Source organism: Battus philenor, unplaced genomic scaffold, assembly GCF_028537555.1.
Source record: "Battus philenor isolate CCGP_79_NKW_IND1 unplaced genomic scaffold, ilBatPhil1.0.hap1 SCAF_15, whole genome shotgun sequence".
Lineage (NCBI taxonomy): Eukaryota > Metazoa > Arthropoda > Insecta > Lepidoptera > Papilionidae > Battus > Battus philenor.
The window spans coordinates 1922878-1940533 of NW_027181677.1; the positions used below are offsets into that span (position 1 = coordinate 1922878).

The 17656-nt window shown below is 31.1% G+C and overlaps 1 protein-coding gene across 1 annotated transcript in view; it reads left to right on the forward strand.

Annotated features, from left to right (window-relative positions):
- Nucleotides 1–595: 595 nt before the first annotated feature.
- The window catches only part of LOC137918976 (sialin), a 104819-nt gene continuing 87758 nt past the window's right edge, over nt 596–17656 (forward strand). Inside the window, exons 1-2 of the mRNA XM_068761933.1 lie at nt 596–792; nt 11512–11574. Of these exons, the coding sequence (XP_068618034.1) occupies nt 11535–11574 (40 nt within the window). The 5' untranslated portion in view covers nt 596–792; nt 11512–11534. The remainder of the gene's footprint in view (nt 793–11511; nt 11575–17656) is intronic.

Below are 17656 nucleotides of genomic sequence, written 5' to 3' on the forward strand. Positions count from 1 at the left end.
AAATAATATGCCTTGTAGTGTTTCTGAACTTATTTTCGTAAAAAAGCGGCTTTTCTTTTGACTACCAATACCAAAACATTTTGCTAATAATTGCCGCCGACAAGACGGCGCCAGTCTGTCGCCAGTGTTGTTAAAATAAAAGATTTAATTCAAAAAGTACAAACTTATTATGGACGAATAGTATTGAAAGTAGTATACGATTTGCAAATCACAATGCAGAAATTAAATTTTTGCAGTTTTCAACTAATATTTGCTGTGCCTAATTATATTTTTAGAGTTTTTTTAACATATATAAGGACTTAAAGTTCTCGTAAATAAATAATCCGACATGAATTTTAGTAATATTCAGTGAATAGTTAATTTTATTTTTTTTTGCCCTGCTAAAATTATCCAATACACATATTACATTTTTAATAATAAATAGTTATTGCTTTACATAGAATAAATATTTTTAAACCGTTGCATTGGTTTAATTTATTTTTTGTTGAGTATAAATATAATGCATCTGTAATCCGTTGTTAATAAAACGAAACGTCCTCCATGTTTAAATTAGAAGTATTTTGAGCGGGCGCCGCTTGGGGCCGCGTCAGTCGGGTTTCTGCGCTTGCCGGTTAAGGGCGTACGTTTCTCTCGGCTCAGTCGTTTTCGTGTCATATTAATTTTAAAATTTTTAGTCTAATATAAAATTTCTATTCGCGATAATATATTGATAATCTTTAAGTTTGTGTCGATTATTGCTTGTGTGTAGTTATTTGTATAGTGTATATTATTATTTTAGCGGTTAATTATAAGGTAAGTAATAAATTAAAAGTTTTTCTTGAAGTATTTCTCAAGTAGAGTTCGCATAGTTGCGGTTCATTTCAATATTTAATACAGAAAATAAAATATAAATTCCAAAGACAACCAGGGATTTCTTCAACAGCTGTTGCTTTATAGGTTACTCGTTTTTTCTATTACATATTTTATATTCCACATGAACTTTGTTACAGTATTTTTAATTTTTTTTGCATATTAACTTCCGAAATTAGTCGTATTTCTTATTTATAATATTTTATATTATGCAATTTGCTTCCATATAAATATTAAAACAATAAATGCCCTTTATTTAATCCTCATAATTCAAAAACAAACAATATTTACCTTCAAATTCTTAAAATTAATTTATGTCAAATAAAATTTAAAAAAATTACAGGCTATTCTCTACACCATACCATAATTAAAAATATGCTTATACAAATTAGATGTATTTTAGATATATATTTTGAAAAGACTCGTTGCGATTGTAGATTTTGTAAAACAATTATAAAGAATATTTACAAAAATATGTACGCCATTTTTAAAATATAGCACGACACGTTGTTTTAAACCTACTTTTCAAAAACGCAATAAAAATTGACTTAAGTGTTAATGTCTCATATAGTTAAAATCTTAAAAATTAATAAATTGAGAAAATTTAAACAAAATATTGTTTTATATGCGTCACTATTGTAATTGTTATACATTATGCGTTTATTGTTCGAATTTAAACGAACTGGATTGTCATGTAATTTATTATTTGCATTTGATTTACATACCAAGTCCGTTTCGTCTTTTGTCACTTGACGATTTTAACTCCATAGTAACGTGTAGAAAATACGAGATGGTTTTTTTACATTCAAATTATTATTCAGTTAACCTACGATTTGTAATTTTTAGTATTAGCTCAGACTTTATACTGTACTTAGCTGTACTGTATAAATGTCAGTGCGATAGATAAAATAAATAAATGAAATATAATCTAGTGATCAATTGGTGTGATATTAATAAATCCAACTTTAATGTTTATAATGTCTAGATGAAAAAATTAAATATTACTAGTCTTGTAATCTGAGAAATTTTTAGGAATTGTAAAGTGCAGGAATTTTCGTGGGCTAATAAAACTTTGAATTGATTTGCCTTACTTACCATATTTATGGTATTTTGAAAGTCATCATAGGAAAACCCGTACTACCGTAGTTTTTAGTCGAAGTATTTTCAACGAACAGGAGTATTTATTGTAATAAAATATATATATTTTTAACACGACGAAGTCAGTAGGTTAGTTAATTTTAACCTCAACTATTATAGCTTCGTTGTCGTAAAAGTTATAACATGTAGGTCATAAATAATAGATCTAATTACCTATAAATTCTTATGTTAGTGTTTAGACGCTTAAATCCTGAATATCCTTTTAAATTTAAACGTTACTTCAAATAGAATAGTTCTAGAATAGTTCTGTCGTCTTAAACATGTTATAATAGGCTAGTTTTATTATGTACTACTACCGGAAACAATTGAGTTTCCGTACTATTGCATGTTACCGGAAATAGATTACTACTGTGCTATTTATTTTTATTTTAAATCCATTAATATCGATTAGTCTAGAGGACAGAGACTTGCGATTGTAAGTCGCGGGTTCGATTCCCGGGTCACACATATTTTCACTTTTTGTATTAATTATATAGGATTGCCACTGTTAACAAACAAGTTTTAAGAGTGGGCAGCATAGTCCTCTGTGTATCATAATAGCACATTGATTGCCCACACGCCTGTCAATCGTGGCGATTATGGTAAATCCCTCCATAGATATCTTTGGGGGATACCCATGTCTTGCAGTTTAAATTACTTGCGATGTAATATAAAAAATATAACAGCGTATGGGGACATCTCATTTTTTGAAGTTTTTTTTTAATGGCCCCCGCTATTAGTGGCCTCTCTTACCCCTAATTTGTTGGGATCAGAGACTTTATTTACAAAACGAGTTTTTTAATTATTTTATCTTTATTCTTCACTCATTTTCATACATCTCAATTCCTTTTGTTCTTACCTTTTATCCTTCACGATATCTTGCATTTTTTTTGTTCTTTCATTCCTTCTTGCTTTCATCGCCTTGCTTCCATCATCTTATTACTCTTAGGTGGCTAGGTACATTTCTTTTATACTTTATTTTATTACTTATCCTATTTTTTTATCACAGTTTTTTTGGGCTTGACTTTTTTAATACATTACTACACTTAAGTAAGAAAAGGACCAATATTTAGCCACTTCCGCACATGCAGTGGTAGTCATGCAATAAAATGCACCGCCCGCCAGCCCGATGACAAATGCGTATGCGGCAAACAATGCGAATCACACAAACCGCCACCACCAAATCACTCAACACGTGTTTCACCCCTCCACGGGGCATCTTCAGGAGTTATGTTACACCGATTAGTGCCAAACACAGAGCTATTAAATATTACTACACTTTTCTTATTCTATTTTAGTCTATTTTCCTATTATTAATTGACTAGTTATTTTATGTGCAGTCATTTTTTGAAGTTAAATTTTTATCCTACTTAAAGAACTAATAAGGGTTGAATCTCTGGTGGGTACAATATTATTAAAAGTTTATATAAATACAGCACAGCTATGTCTGGCTAAGCTGTGTGGAATGCAGCGTTCCGCAATACTGGCAACACCAGGAAGTGTTAGCATCGCTAGTCAAACGACAAAAGGTTAACAATAAACTTGATGTAATGTAGGAAAAAATTCACAAGTCATTGTGATAGGAGAATTGTTTTATTTATTTTTAAGCTATTATAAGCTGATATAACCTTTAACAGGTTGTGACTTTGAGATTTAATATCGCGAGTCTTGGGTTCGATCCCCGATGTTTAAAGTTTAATCGGTAAATATGTTCGTAACGAACGGCACGACGAATGTATAAAGTTAACAATTTATATATTTATTTATTTAAATCTTCTATGAAGAAACTACTACTAAACGTACGTAATTTTATTCCTTTAATTTTTGTTTTTAATTGTACAACATAGAGAATAATAAATTAGGTAAAAATATTTATTTATATTTTCGTTACTACACGAAAGACGATCTTGCAGAGAAAAGCTAAGTGTTGCCAGACATTTAATACTTTTTGTATTAAAACCTTTTTGATAAATTTAAATCTGAAAGAAACAGTTCAAATGTCGAAGCAAAATGTGTAAATATAAAATGCAATCGACATATTCTTCGATAGCCGCTCGACACCAGAGCTATATATGTTATAAGCTATGTCTGTGGCTTCTTCTGCGTGAAATTTAACACAAAAAAATTTTTCGTTTAGGTTTTTTTAATAAAATAAATGTAGCTAGAGTTTTTCCTTATAACATCAGTTACCTGCCGGTATAAGTCACGTCAAAATCGTTCTAACCATTTCAGAGATTATCCGAAAAAAATAGACAAACATGTAGACAAAATTAAAAAATATATGTTTGTGGTTTATTAAACGTATATAGATTCATAAGCACGAAGATGTTGTCAAACTTGCATGACGATATCTGATCACAAATTAGTACAAACTTGTTTCCTTTTTACGAGAGGTTGACCAGATAAAAGGAGGAGTAATGACGTCATAAAAGCGGGAAATTCATGGTCAAGGTCAGAAAGAGATAGAAAACTCTGGAATATAATAGATGAAGGTTCTGTCGCTTTAGATAACCTTTACATTACTAATAAAACATTAACTTAAAAGAAATCAAAACTAATCCTAATAAAAATTGAAATAAAATAATGTAGCAACTAATATATAATTGAGTATTCCAAATTGTATTGTTAATATGTATAAATTTTAGCTGTATTTACCCATAAGAGAAAATTGTGTAAGAAAAGTTGTAAAAAATTATAAAACGCTCTCGTGCCTCGCAGCTGGGAGAAGAAAGATCCGTATCAAATAGCGGCTACCCTCTCCCAACTGTCTGCGTTTAGTTAAAGCGAAAAATATATATTGTTAAAAACACGCGATACAAATTAGAATTAATAATAAAAAAAATCCTAATAAAAAATGTTCTTTATGAAATCTAAGATGTAGAATAATGAATAAATAAATCTTATGATCTGCGAGATCGCCCAATTCCTCTTACTCAAGACCTGCAGCCATGATTGGTTGCATTTGTCATTCTCCATATTTCGAAGGTCGATGACCTTTGGCCACGTGTATAACGTGTACAGTGTCAAGTATGGGTGCATAAAATTGTACTTGGGTGGTGAAAAGAATTATCGACTTCAGTAAAATGTCTGTAACCCTTTGGAGTCTGATTTATTTTTTTTATACTTCTGATATATCTGAGGTCAAGTATGTGTAAATGTGGATACTGTATCTAGAAATGATAGTTTTATGAATGCAGGTTACGCCTTTTTTACGCTAAGAGCCGGGACATATGTGTACCATTAGACATCTTAGGTGGGACATATTAAACCCAGTAGTCTCGAAAAAAAATGGAACACGTATGTCCCGATAGACTCCAAAGGGCTAAAGTCATATAAAAAAGTTTATTTAACAAATATTTAAAGATCATGGTATAGTGTAAAGTATATTTGAAGCTTTGTTTCTGAACTTGAGAAAGGATTACCTATATAAGAGATAAAAATATCTCGTCAGAGTTTATGGTGCTTCTATCAGGTCGCGTTTGAAACCTTCGTAGATTTAAGTAAATTGCTGCCATAAAGGGGAGTTAGATTTGATTCTACAATACCCAAAGATGAATATTGCACTTCGACCTTTGGAGACAGACAATCGGCTAATTTCGGCTTCGTATAGTATTAACTCTGTTTCACACTATGTGACGTTTAGTCAGTCGTGCGACAGAGATAACGCTCTACGAAAGCCGAAATTAGCCGATTGTCTCTTTCAAAAGATCGATGTGCAACATTTATCGCCGGGTATTGTAGTTGTGGACAGGTGGTCACTGTAAATGATAAAACGCGAATAAACCTATGGAATATAAAAAAAGCTTTTTAATTCCATAGATTTATGACTGTTTTTTTGGATGTATATACATATATTATTTGGGCAGTTTAATAATGAACCGCACAATAGTATCTGGGCGGATCGATGTTAACATAGTCTGACGCGTTGCGTGACCTTGAGACTATGTACGAAAATAGAATCCGCGAATTGCGAATTTTACTGCGTACATCGCTCACATATGCGCTACGGTATAGTGTTCAATTTTTAAAATAACATACATATACATAGATTTTTTTAATCGCGCACAGTTTTTCAGCTAACCATTATCATCATTTCAAAATTAGTATGTACACTACTGGAGATATCTACCTCATAGATTTCCAATCAGAACTGCTGGAAGCTACCTACATCCGTCACCTTCTGAGGACTTTACCAAGATCATGTGTCTACCTTATCGGTGGATGTTCTCAGTTGCTTGCCGGTTAGTGGTCAACACTCCAGAAACTTAAGGATGCAATGGTGTCCACTGTCAATTCAATTTGACATTCCGTTGAGGTAACTGATATAGTTAATTGGGACCATAGTTTTCATGAATATAAAGGAACGCCTCAAAATGTAAAAACAATCGACACACGATTTTCGGCTATCGCTGAAAACACTCGAGTAATATATATATATATATATATATATATATATATATATATATATATATATATGTGTGTGTGTGTGTGTGTTTGTATATCTGTGGGTGTGTGCGATTTTACGCACGATTCACTAAAGAAAATCCGTCGCAAGAAAAGAAAGTAAAAGTTGATATTGTTCCTTTACCTTTATCCACTTAGTACTGCGTTTTCCAATCTTTTTTGTGGGGTGAGGATATCACGTTGGCAACATTGCCTTAGAATCATTTATAGTGGTTACTCGTGTTCGCGTGAATAAAACAAGAATGTCAATTTGATAGAAAAAGAATCAAATTGAGCTCCCGTATAATTCTTCGAGCGTTCTAAATGCCTTCTGATCACTAATTTCCTACGGCTGAAATGTTGATGATAACTGTCGCTAGATGTTGAATTTTATTAAAAAAAATATATTACGGGAGGCTACTTTAACAAAACATTTTAATTTATTTATTTACATTTTATTATACACTAAAATTATTTAAAAAAAAAGCAGAAAGGAAATGTAACAAAATAACAGAGATGATAACAAAAAAGGTACAATTTTTTGTACAGGTACAAGAGGTGGTCCTATCGCCCGAGAGCGATCTATCTTTACCAGACTACCATTAGATATATACATGAAGAAGTGGGCAGTGTATGGTGTACATAATAAAAAAATAAAAACATTTAAATTTACTACATATTTGAGAGTATATTATACTTGCACATATACATATATACATATATAAGACATACATACTTTACACATGAGTGCAGTGATAGTCCTGTGGTAAGGACTAACACTTGCGATCGCCGGTTCGATTCCCGATATACAATGTTATATAATTCACACTACGTGCTTTAATTATATAGAAACCTCACAGTTCACAAGAAAGTTTCCAGAGGATGGGCACCAGCGTTTTATGCGTATCATAATACCACACTGCGATCGCCAATCCGCGTGCTAGCGTAGCGATTATGGTATTATCCCATAGATATCTTTGTTGGAAGCCTATGACTTACACACGTACATATATACAAACATACTAATATAAATATATATGTGGGATGTGATTTGAAAACAGAATTCGAAACTAATCTCATTTATCTATTTATTAAATAATCATACTTAGGCATAGACACATGTATATACCGTCTTTTGACATTTTACACTGTGTTGTCATCTTCAACAAAAAGTTACCATAGTAAAAAAAATGATTAGTTAAAATATAATCTAAACCAAGTATATACATAAATTCACATCAATCTTAGCTATGCTTTTGCCCATAGTATATATTCTTTTAATTATTATCTATGGTGTACAATAAAATGTAAATAAATAAATAATATTAGAGAAACGGCAACGTATGTAACTTTTTTTTTGCAATATTTATTTTTCGCATCACTAGAGGTCTCGAAAAGCACGCGTTCCGTTATGCGCCGGCGCCGGTGTCCGTCGTAACGGTCCGTTAAGATTTCCCACCGACAACAACAACGACAAGTGAAATAATAAAGTTTAATACGACCGCGATACATATTTAATTTGTAGGCGAATTTGCGGCACACTTGCCTTTATCGATCATTTTTTTTTTCCGCCTATGACACACGACATTAAAATTATTCACGACACATACATAGGAAATATAAATGTTTTTATAATCTTTGAACTCCGCACCTGCGTATTGAGGACATATACAATATATATTTTGATGTTCTAGTATATTTCGACGAACAGCTATGATAGTGGATAGTTGATACATTAAAAATTAAAACAAAAATAATAATGAAAAATAATAAAAAAGGTCATTACCATGTCAGCTAATTAGGCTATCTTCAAGGCACAGAAATCTCTAAGGTTGCCATGTTCTATTTTCAATTAGCTGCGGGTGATGAAAATTTAAAAACCGGTATTAGTCTATCACTCACATATGATGATTTTCATTTTTAAAAAACTTGACACTAGAGAGTATTTAGTATCACAACGGGATTAAGTTCATACAATAGAATATGGTAGATAGGCGGTTTACCCTAACAAATGAAACATCATTGGAATGAAGATGGTCTAGGACAGAGTTCCCCAAACTTTTTTTGTATCGGAGACCCCTTGCCATGTTTTTCCGTGTTGGGTAGATCCCCTACTTAGCTGATATTGATTTCTTGTAAATTTCTAACTGTAGTGAAGTTTAGTGTTGATAGAAAAAAGAGAAACTAGAGTAAGTAGCTACTTACTATAACTAGAAAAACTTAAAGTAAAAACACATGTTAATTTATACATTTATTAATTGAATTTTAAATAAAACTACTCAAAATAAAATTTTGTATCTGTGATGTAAAATATACGTAATATTAAATAAACATAAAATCAACTATAAATAAAATAACATAAGCAATAAGTCAATATTTTAGTGAGAAGGATGAACCTGATGCTTGAATAATAAATTATAAATATTTGGCGTCAATTCAATCTGTTTTGATTTTATAAGATAGTATGATGTAAGTAAATAGGTACTATCAGTGTATGTGTTGAGATCCACTATCGTGGACCCCCCATTTTCATTTCATGAACCCCCAATTTTTTTTTCCTGTCGTAAACCCCTTGCAGGTTGTCATAGACCCCTAGGGGTTGATATAGACAACTTTGGGAATCACTGGTCTAGGATGATGTTAAAGTTAGACCAGGGGCTACATACAGACTAATAGCCTCAACATAATTGAATTTACAATAAATTAAAATTAGATCAGATACATTGTCGATGCGTAACGGTAAGAACTAAATAAATTTGTAAAGATGTTTCTATACATTGTTGGTGAGAACTACTCTGCATCAAAAGGTGATAAATATAATAAGACGCCCACTGCAAGGCCTAGGTCTCCCCCAAAGGTTACCATTTATAGTTTACGGACCTTACTCTCTGGGAACTCTTGAACGACGAAAATGTAAAAGCCTCAGTGCTAACAGCACTAATATCTTTCGAACAATACAACAATAATACATATCACCACGATTTTTTACGACTTTAACTGTACCATCAGTCCACCTGGTGGGCTTATGTACCAAGAGTCTACGGGCTATTGGTCGCCGCTCTAGAACTCTTAAGGCCCAATGAATAGTCCACTTGATACATTCATGATAGAAACAGTTTGCGTCGCATGTTTAAGACGAAACATTTGATATTAGACTTTTCCTTGCCATGAGAAAAAACTCACTATTACTATTCATAAATAAATATTAAAATATCTTAAATGTTTCTTAATCTAGACTTTGTTTGATACTAAAAAAAAACATCGAAAAATTCTACTTTTTATATTTTATTTTATATATTAAAATTATAAACAGATGTCTTATGTGTACTTGTGTTTAATAGATCAGGAGACCAATATCTCGTCTTAACAAATTCGATCTTATTTTATTCAACATTCTTTATTGTACACGTTAGAATACATTTAAATAGTTTCACGATAATATACAAAAAGTACAATGGGCGGTCTTATCACACAAGGCAATCTCTTACAGACAATCATAGTATGGAAAAGGTAGAAGTACTAATAATAGATAGTCGATGAGTGGAATTATATAATAAAATAATGTGATCTTATGTTAATGCATTTTGCAGCATTGTCATAATTAAAGCAGCAGGGCTTTTTCTTCTGGACAAAAACTTAATGGATAGATAGGAGCTATAGATTTCTAATAGAACCTGTTGATATCGGCCTGTATTTAACCTAGTTTTAGTTTTACGACTGATATTAAATTACGAAGTTATATACAAATTTAATATATATATTAAATGTTTCAACATGTTTATGACCATCTGTATATTTTATATGCTATTGATATATCCACCGGCCATTAAAACTTTCACTAGTATGAAGTATTGTCGCAATTTTAATATTTGCTATAGACTTTCAAGAGTTGTGTATATAACATTTTAGTGATACGAAACTAACTCGAATGAGTAAATAGATTTGAGGTCATCGCATTGTTCTTTCGCAATATTTTGAAATAATTGTGTTTTACGTGATAAGACACGTGGAATATTGTCAGTTGTTCCCGAAATACGATTAAGTTCATATTATAGACATCTAATAAAAGAAATTTATTTAACATATTTAATGTGGGAGAAAAATAGGATAGAAGGATGGATGTTAGGGTTGACATTGACAGGGGCTGTCACCGGAACTGCCAGATTTGCGATGTAAGATGAATGTACGAGGTATTTGTTTAGTTAAATTGAAAAATTCTTGGTTTAAATCAAATGTTTTCACACACACACACACACACTTATATATATATATATATATATGTATATATATATATATATATATATATATATATATATATATATATATATATATATATAATATGAATGTGATGATTGGTGATAGATGTAGGGACTTTTAGAGTGATCACTCTAAAATATGTTACATTAATTTATTTTTTATTTGACCGGCTAAATAACTTTTGGCTGTAAAAAGAATGTAAAGACAGAGTGTAAACAATAATTATTTTTATTATGTTGTAATCCGAATTTCAGTAACGCTTTTTCTTACTATATTATTATTAAGTTATTTACGAATTCAATGGTTTTTGGATAGGTTGTACCATACATTACTGCTGTACATCCACAACTTTTATTCCTATAATAAATCACCTGTATAGACCGCAAATTTAGACCAAAAAACATTATCTTCTTATTAGAAAGCAGAATTAAAGAATAGCAGAATAGCCTAATCTGATAAAAATTTAAATGAAGTTTAGTTTATTATAGATGTGATATATTACAAAAAAATAGAAGGAAATTACTGTTTTATTTTACACTGGCCATATCTACGAAATGTATTAAATCACATGAATAAAAAGTATTCAATATAGATATATTTACTTTCACAAGTTTTTTTTTCTACATTATCGTAACATTTCTGAAAGTATTGTATTAAAAATTGTGCGATTTCATTTTTTGTCACAAATTTGTTACATTACTTAACATATCTATAAACTTTGAGTAAAACAGAGATATGTATACACATACGTCAAAAAACTTGTTAAGTTATTTTGAACGCTTCGTTGATTATACATTATTTTAATCAAAATTATTTTCTTTTCAGATTTATCACAGCATTCCAAAGTCATGGCTAAAACAGAGAAATCATTTGCGAGAAATTTTACAGGTGAGTTTTAGCGTGTATGATATAGCCTTCTTCTTATTGGCGTAGATTGTCAACACGAATAGAGCCTATTGGCAGTTGGCAATTCGTCTATTGGCAGAGACATTAGCTGATAGATGCCCACTGCAAGATATACGCCTTCTCCAGAAACCGTTACAATGATCTTAATTACGTAGTCGGTCAACCTGGGGTCAACCTTACCCAAGCTGGATCTACCGGTACACTTGGTCGTCACTAGAGAACCTTTCGGCTCCAATGGCCATTGATTACAATAGCGATGTCCCCCGCTTACTGCCACTTTAAACAGGCAATTGTTCAGACTATGTCGGTGATATCGGTAACATGTATAATTTTGTAATGCAGAATTTATTACTAATTACTACCAAAATCCGGTAAAACTGCAGTATGTAGTGGTCCAAACTCCCAGAAGCCGTAGATCTTCGCTAACTTGACAAAGGTTTTATATTAACACGTTTCGTGCCACGGCAACTTTTGAATGTTTTCCATTCAGGCCGCATGGGGCCTGTACGACCCACACTTTAAAATAAAAAAAGTCGTTTAAGACGTATGCTTTACACTTTTTTAATACTGCAAAGATATATTTAGCGGGAAAAAGTTACAAATTTAAATATGCATTACGTACACGCATGCGTGATGTGAAGTTATCTATATTCGAGCCTACAATTCATTTGTTTATGAATCCTTTGTTTTTCAATGAGAACTGCAAATGAACGGAAAGTGCAGCGGGAGTCGTATACGTTCAACCATAGCATGGAATGTATTAAGCGCCTCCATACTCCCTGCTCCCGGCAGAATTTAGCTAGTCATGGATAATGCAATATAAGTGTAGTAAATAAGAAAATATAATAAAATAGCTATAAATATATAAAAATAGAACAAATAGTAAAATGTAAATCAAATCGAAAAATTGAGTCAAACTGTGATAATGTAACAAACTGTGGTTTAGGAACGAATATGAGGGAAGGAAGGTGCACGCTAGAAGATTTGAACGTGAATAAAGATAGAAATTGTGAAGGATAAAAAGAGAAAGTGACTAACGATCATCTATACATCTACGCAAATAAACAAAATCGGTGTGTCTGTTAATAATATTAAAATAATCGCTTTCTGCTACATGCCTATGAATATGTATACGGTATATACAAAAGTTACATTATTTAAAATTTTTGACTGTATGTTTGTTACGGCTAATATCTGAAATGGCTGACAGAACTTATGCTGGCAGGTAGCTGATGTAATGAGGAGTAACTTAGGTTACTTTTGTTTCAGACAAATTCTTAAAAGAAAAAAAAATACAATTTTTTTTTATTAAATTCCGGGGGTGTAGCCGCTGGCACAACAGCTAGTTTCTACAATTCATTTGATCGTGAGTTAGTCTTTTAAAATGCGAATGTTATTCAATATTTCGAGTCACAAATGAAAATAAAAATTTAGTTATAATACCATAATATCGCATTATGCGTAATGAAGCGGATAAAATCAATTATATAACGTCGGCCGCCAAGCCGCGCCTATAAATGTTACTTTGGAAAGTCATTTAACATGGCAACACTAAAACGGACGAATTGACGTCTCGCACTTGGCGGCCCGCCATCTTGCAAATAAACCCGCGCATAATCGAAGCGTAATTGCGTTTCCGGTGTCTTGAGATTACATTCACAGCTTATCGATTTGATTTAACGTTTATAGATATTAAAAGATTTTCATAATAGTTTAAATTAATAATAATAATTCAATAGACTAGTTCAAAGATCGAGATGAAAAAATAAAAAAAAACGAAACCAATTCGCTGTCCGTTATCAAAAGATATTTCACGATCAAAATCAAAATATTCTGTTCTAATAGGTTGTTACAAGCATTTTCGAATCACCAATCATCAGGAACTGTCGGCATTGTTGTCTACAGGAAGCTACCGCCGATTTGAAAGGCAGTTCTGCTGAGAGCCGGCGAGAAACTCAAAAGTTGCTCTTTACTAATATAATTTTACAACGAGTACTTGACAATTTTTAGTTCTCTGCGTGAAGATCAACAACATTCCCACTATATATATATATATATATATATATATATATATATATATATATATATATATATATATATATATATATATATATATATATATATATATATATGTATATATATATGTGTGTGTGTATAATATATATAATAATATATAGTGTATAATTTATAATATATATAGCACTGTTTAATATAAACAGTACAAATGTAGAAAAATTATGTGTGTATAGCCTATGTGCTTGTGCGTGTATTAGTCATCCAAAATAATTAATAACGTTTAGTATCCTTGATTAATTTAATGGCTATGTTCGGGATTTCTCTACGAGGTAGAGTTAGATTAGGTGATCCGTAAAAGCAAGAGTGCAATTGCCGTAGCCCAGCGAAGGGGAAAGTTGAAGGGGCAGTAAGCATGTAACATAGCCGCTGGAGCCTCAAGGTTCTAGAGTGGAGAAAATAGAAAAGCAGATGCAGAAGGATTTCTTCTGGCACAGTAAAAGAGTGACAAATGAAGTTCATCGGAAGACGCTAGAAGAACGTTCCTTTCAACCGGTCTTTATAAAAAGCTATGGGAGATAACTGTGTCCAGTTGTGATAAGATAAAGATAAAAGTGGTTTATTCTACATTTGAACTTGAAACTCTTATTGATCGTCAAGTAATTCTCTATTTATTTTTTTAATCATATTTATTTTTGTATCTACTCTGCTGTTGTAATTGTGGAGAAGAAGCCGGAATAAACTCTACGACAACACATATTTTGATAAAGTTTAACAATAGAAATATCCTAAATGAAATCAAAATAATCAGGCGACATCACTGCCAAAGATTCTTGGCACTTAAAAATTTGTTTATTGAATAATATGCTTTTGCCGTGTCGACGTTCTTCGGTTTGTAAGTTTTAGAAACCAATGAGAGACAGACAGTTAGTTTAAATTTAACGACAGTAATGTTTTAATTTCGTGTTATTTTACAAGGTAAACATGAATTGTTGGTTAAAAATGTGATAAACATACTGATAGTGTAGTAACATATCGTGATACAACAAAGTTGCAATATTGCTACTACTGTCGAAGAGTTTTAATGCTACATTATCAGTAATTGATTCTCAGGTTTCTTTTGTCGTAAATCATCTAACAGCTGTATACATTTTAACGATATTCCGCGCGGGAATAATGTTTCCATTACGTTATGAAATCATGAAACATGTTACAAGGTAACATGTCAATACAAGTATTACTTTTATATTAAAATATATATGAACTAAGAAGTTTATGAATGTATATACATACGTACGCTATATAGATCATATATACATGATTTGAAATAAATATTGTTGTACATAAGTTTATATAGGAGAATTCCTAGCCCGAATAGTATCGTGCTGATTTTCTTGTCGTGTGTAAACGATTTATAACAGAAAATATTGTAAAATTTACATAACTTTAGATTTAAATAATCGAGCAGTGGTAGTTCTGCAGTAAAGGACTGAGATTATCGAGGTTCGATGCCCTAGGGTTGCCACTGCTCATAAATAAGTTTCCAGAGATGGGCAGCATCGTCCTCCGCGTACCATAATACGTACCAAGCGTAGCGATTTTGTTATATCCCTCGTAGATATCTTTGGGGGAGGCCTATGCCAGTGAAGCCTATTGAAGTGTGTTAAAATGACGATAATGAAGTCCTGGCATATAATTTTGCAGTTCTAATATCAGTCTTTTGAAAAATCATCGGTTGTATCTACTCTATATATTATACATACCAAGCTGTCAGAATAATGTGCGATAAAGACAACGCTCTGCAAATCCGGATCCGTTATTCTTGTTCTTTTATCCGATGTGCCAAATCGAATGCCTAATCATAAAAGACTCAATATATTGTAATTAATCAGAATAGATATAGCGTTTGGTGCTTTCACTTTGAAACTTGAACACTTATGTTTTTTTTTCTTCTTAAAATTATTATTTTATTGAATCTACGGAGTTCGGTTTGATTTTATTTAAAAGACTGATATTTTTATGATTCATGACTATTCTTCATTTCAATTTATTACTGCTTTTACGGTATGGTAAAAATAGCAGTTCAGTTACTTAGATTATAAAATTACAATAACGGAAGCAAGGACGGAGATATATCTATATTAGTTGTATACAGAGTGGTTGGCTATAGGTGTAATTATTATTTATATTGCAATTCGACAAGCCAATAGCTTCTTACTGTTCAAACTCTGCAGATGCAGAAAGTAAACGATAACTCATTTTATTATGTATAACCACATTTGTAAAACACTCTTTCTTTCTGTTATCATTAATTTATCATATGTGATACTATTGATTTTTTAACCCTTTTAAAGTTTATACAATTATTAAATATCATTCTGTATATTAATATTTTGACATCATATTACGTAAATCATTGCACCAGAATCGGTAAATATTATCGATTGTTTCGAGTTAAAAAAAACCATTAAACGTCTGCTTAACATCGACCTATTTTAAACTGAAAAATATCTAATGCTGTCAGTGTTAATTATTCATGCTTATCGTTCCGTTAATTGGAGCATTCAGGCCATCTAAGTCTTCACAGATAAAAAATTATAATGTAGCCGTCATTGCAAGTCGATATTGACGTAGTCCCATTTAAGATACAGTTAAATAACTGAAGTTAATTACAGTTTTAATACATGCGTTAGTGTTGTCTCTGTTTTTGATACGTTTATGTATGTCGTGTTAGTTAACTGACCCCTAATTAGACTTGCTGTCTTAGATATCGATAATCAATTCGAAATTCAAAAAAAGTGTGTTTTTTTTAATAGTCTGTAGACCTAATATGTCAAGAATAAAATGTGAATAAATAAATGACATTGTGAAGGGAAAAAGACGAGAACGCAAGTAATATGATTAATATATATATACATATATATATATATATTTAAAAATAGTCCCTGTGTACTATTTTTACAAGATAGGCGACGTACGAGAGACATAAAAAATATAAGGCACCTCGGGAAAATATATACAGCAACAAATTTAAAAATTTATAAATCTTAAAAAAAAGATGAATGAAATCGGTGAAGTCCTTATCAAGTTATGGCGTGACCAATGGAAATATTCATTTCTATTTATATAGATAGTGATGTATCAATGAAAAAAAAATAGTCGTCGTTAATATCGATATGTTTTTAACTTTACTTCAAATCGATTTTAAGAAACATAAAAGTTTTATTCAGTACAAATTCAACTATTGAAGTACGATTCCGTTTAGAAATTATATCACGATAAAAATGTATTTTTACCAAGTTAATATTTCATCTAGTTTACTCTTTGAGATTTTAAGTTTTGAATTTGAAAAATTGATTTAGAAACATGAGTAACTTATTGATGATAGGAAAGTTATTGAAAAGGTAAGGTGAAATTGTTATATATGATATAATGTATAGTTAGCAAAGATCAAAGATATAAAAGTAAAGATTTATGAAGTAATGTATTCATAAACTCTATTATCTTTTAAAATATCTTTACAAAATAAAGTTTAATTTAAAAAAATTACGACAATTGGTTATTTAGCAATAAATTTTTCTGTTATAAACTTTTAATGATATTAAAATAATTAAACATGCATTTGCTAAGTCTGAATGTTTGTTATAATGGTACATGAATCGTTGTATCAATTATAGAACGGCTAGTAATAAAACGTTTATAGAACTAACTGGCCTAGGAGAAAACATTATTATTGTATAAAAAAGTAATAGAAACAAAAATGGATTCATAGCGTGGGAACGTCACAATACTTGATAATGATTAAATGTGGTATTTATTTGTTGTTGAAAATTACCTTAATTGCATTATTATATTCTGCAAATTCAGTAGTTATAGAGATATATATGTTAACATATATATACATGTTAACATATACAGCGGTATCGCAGCGGTAGAGGAATGAGATTTACATTCGTAGGTCGCGAGTTCAATCGGGATACAGTGTTATAAATAAATAACTTTGTATAGGGTGGACCATAAATTTTTGCACTTTTGAAACATATGTAGAAAT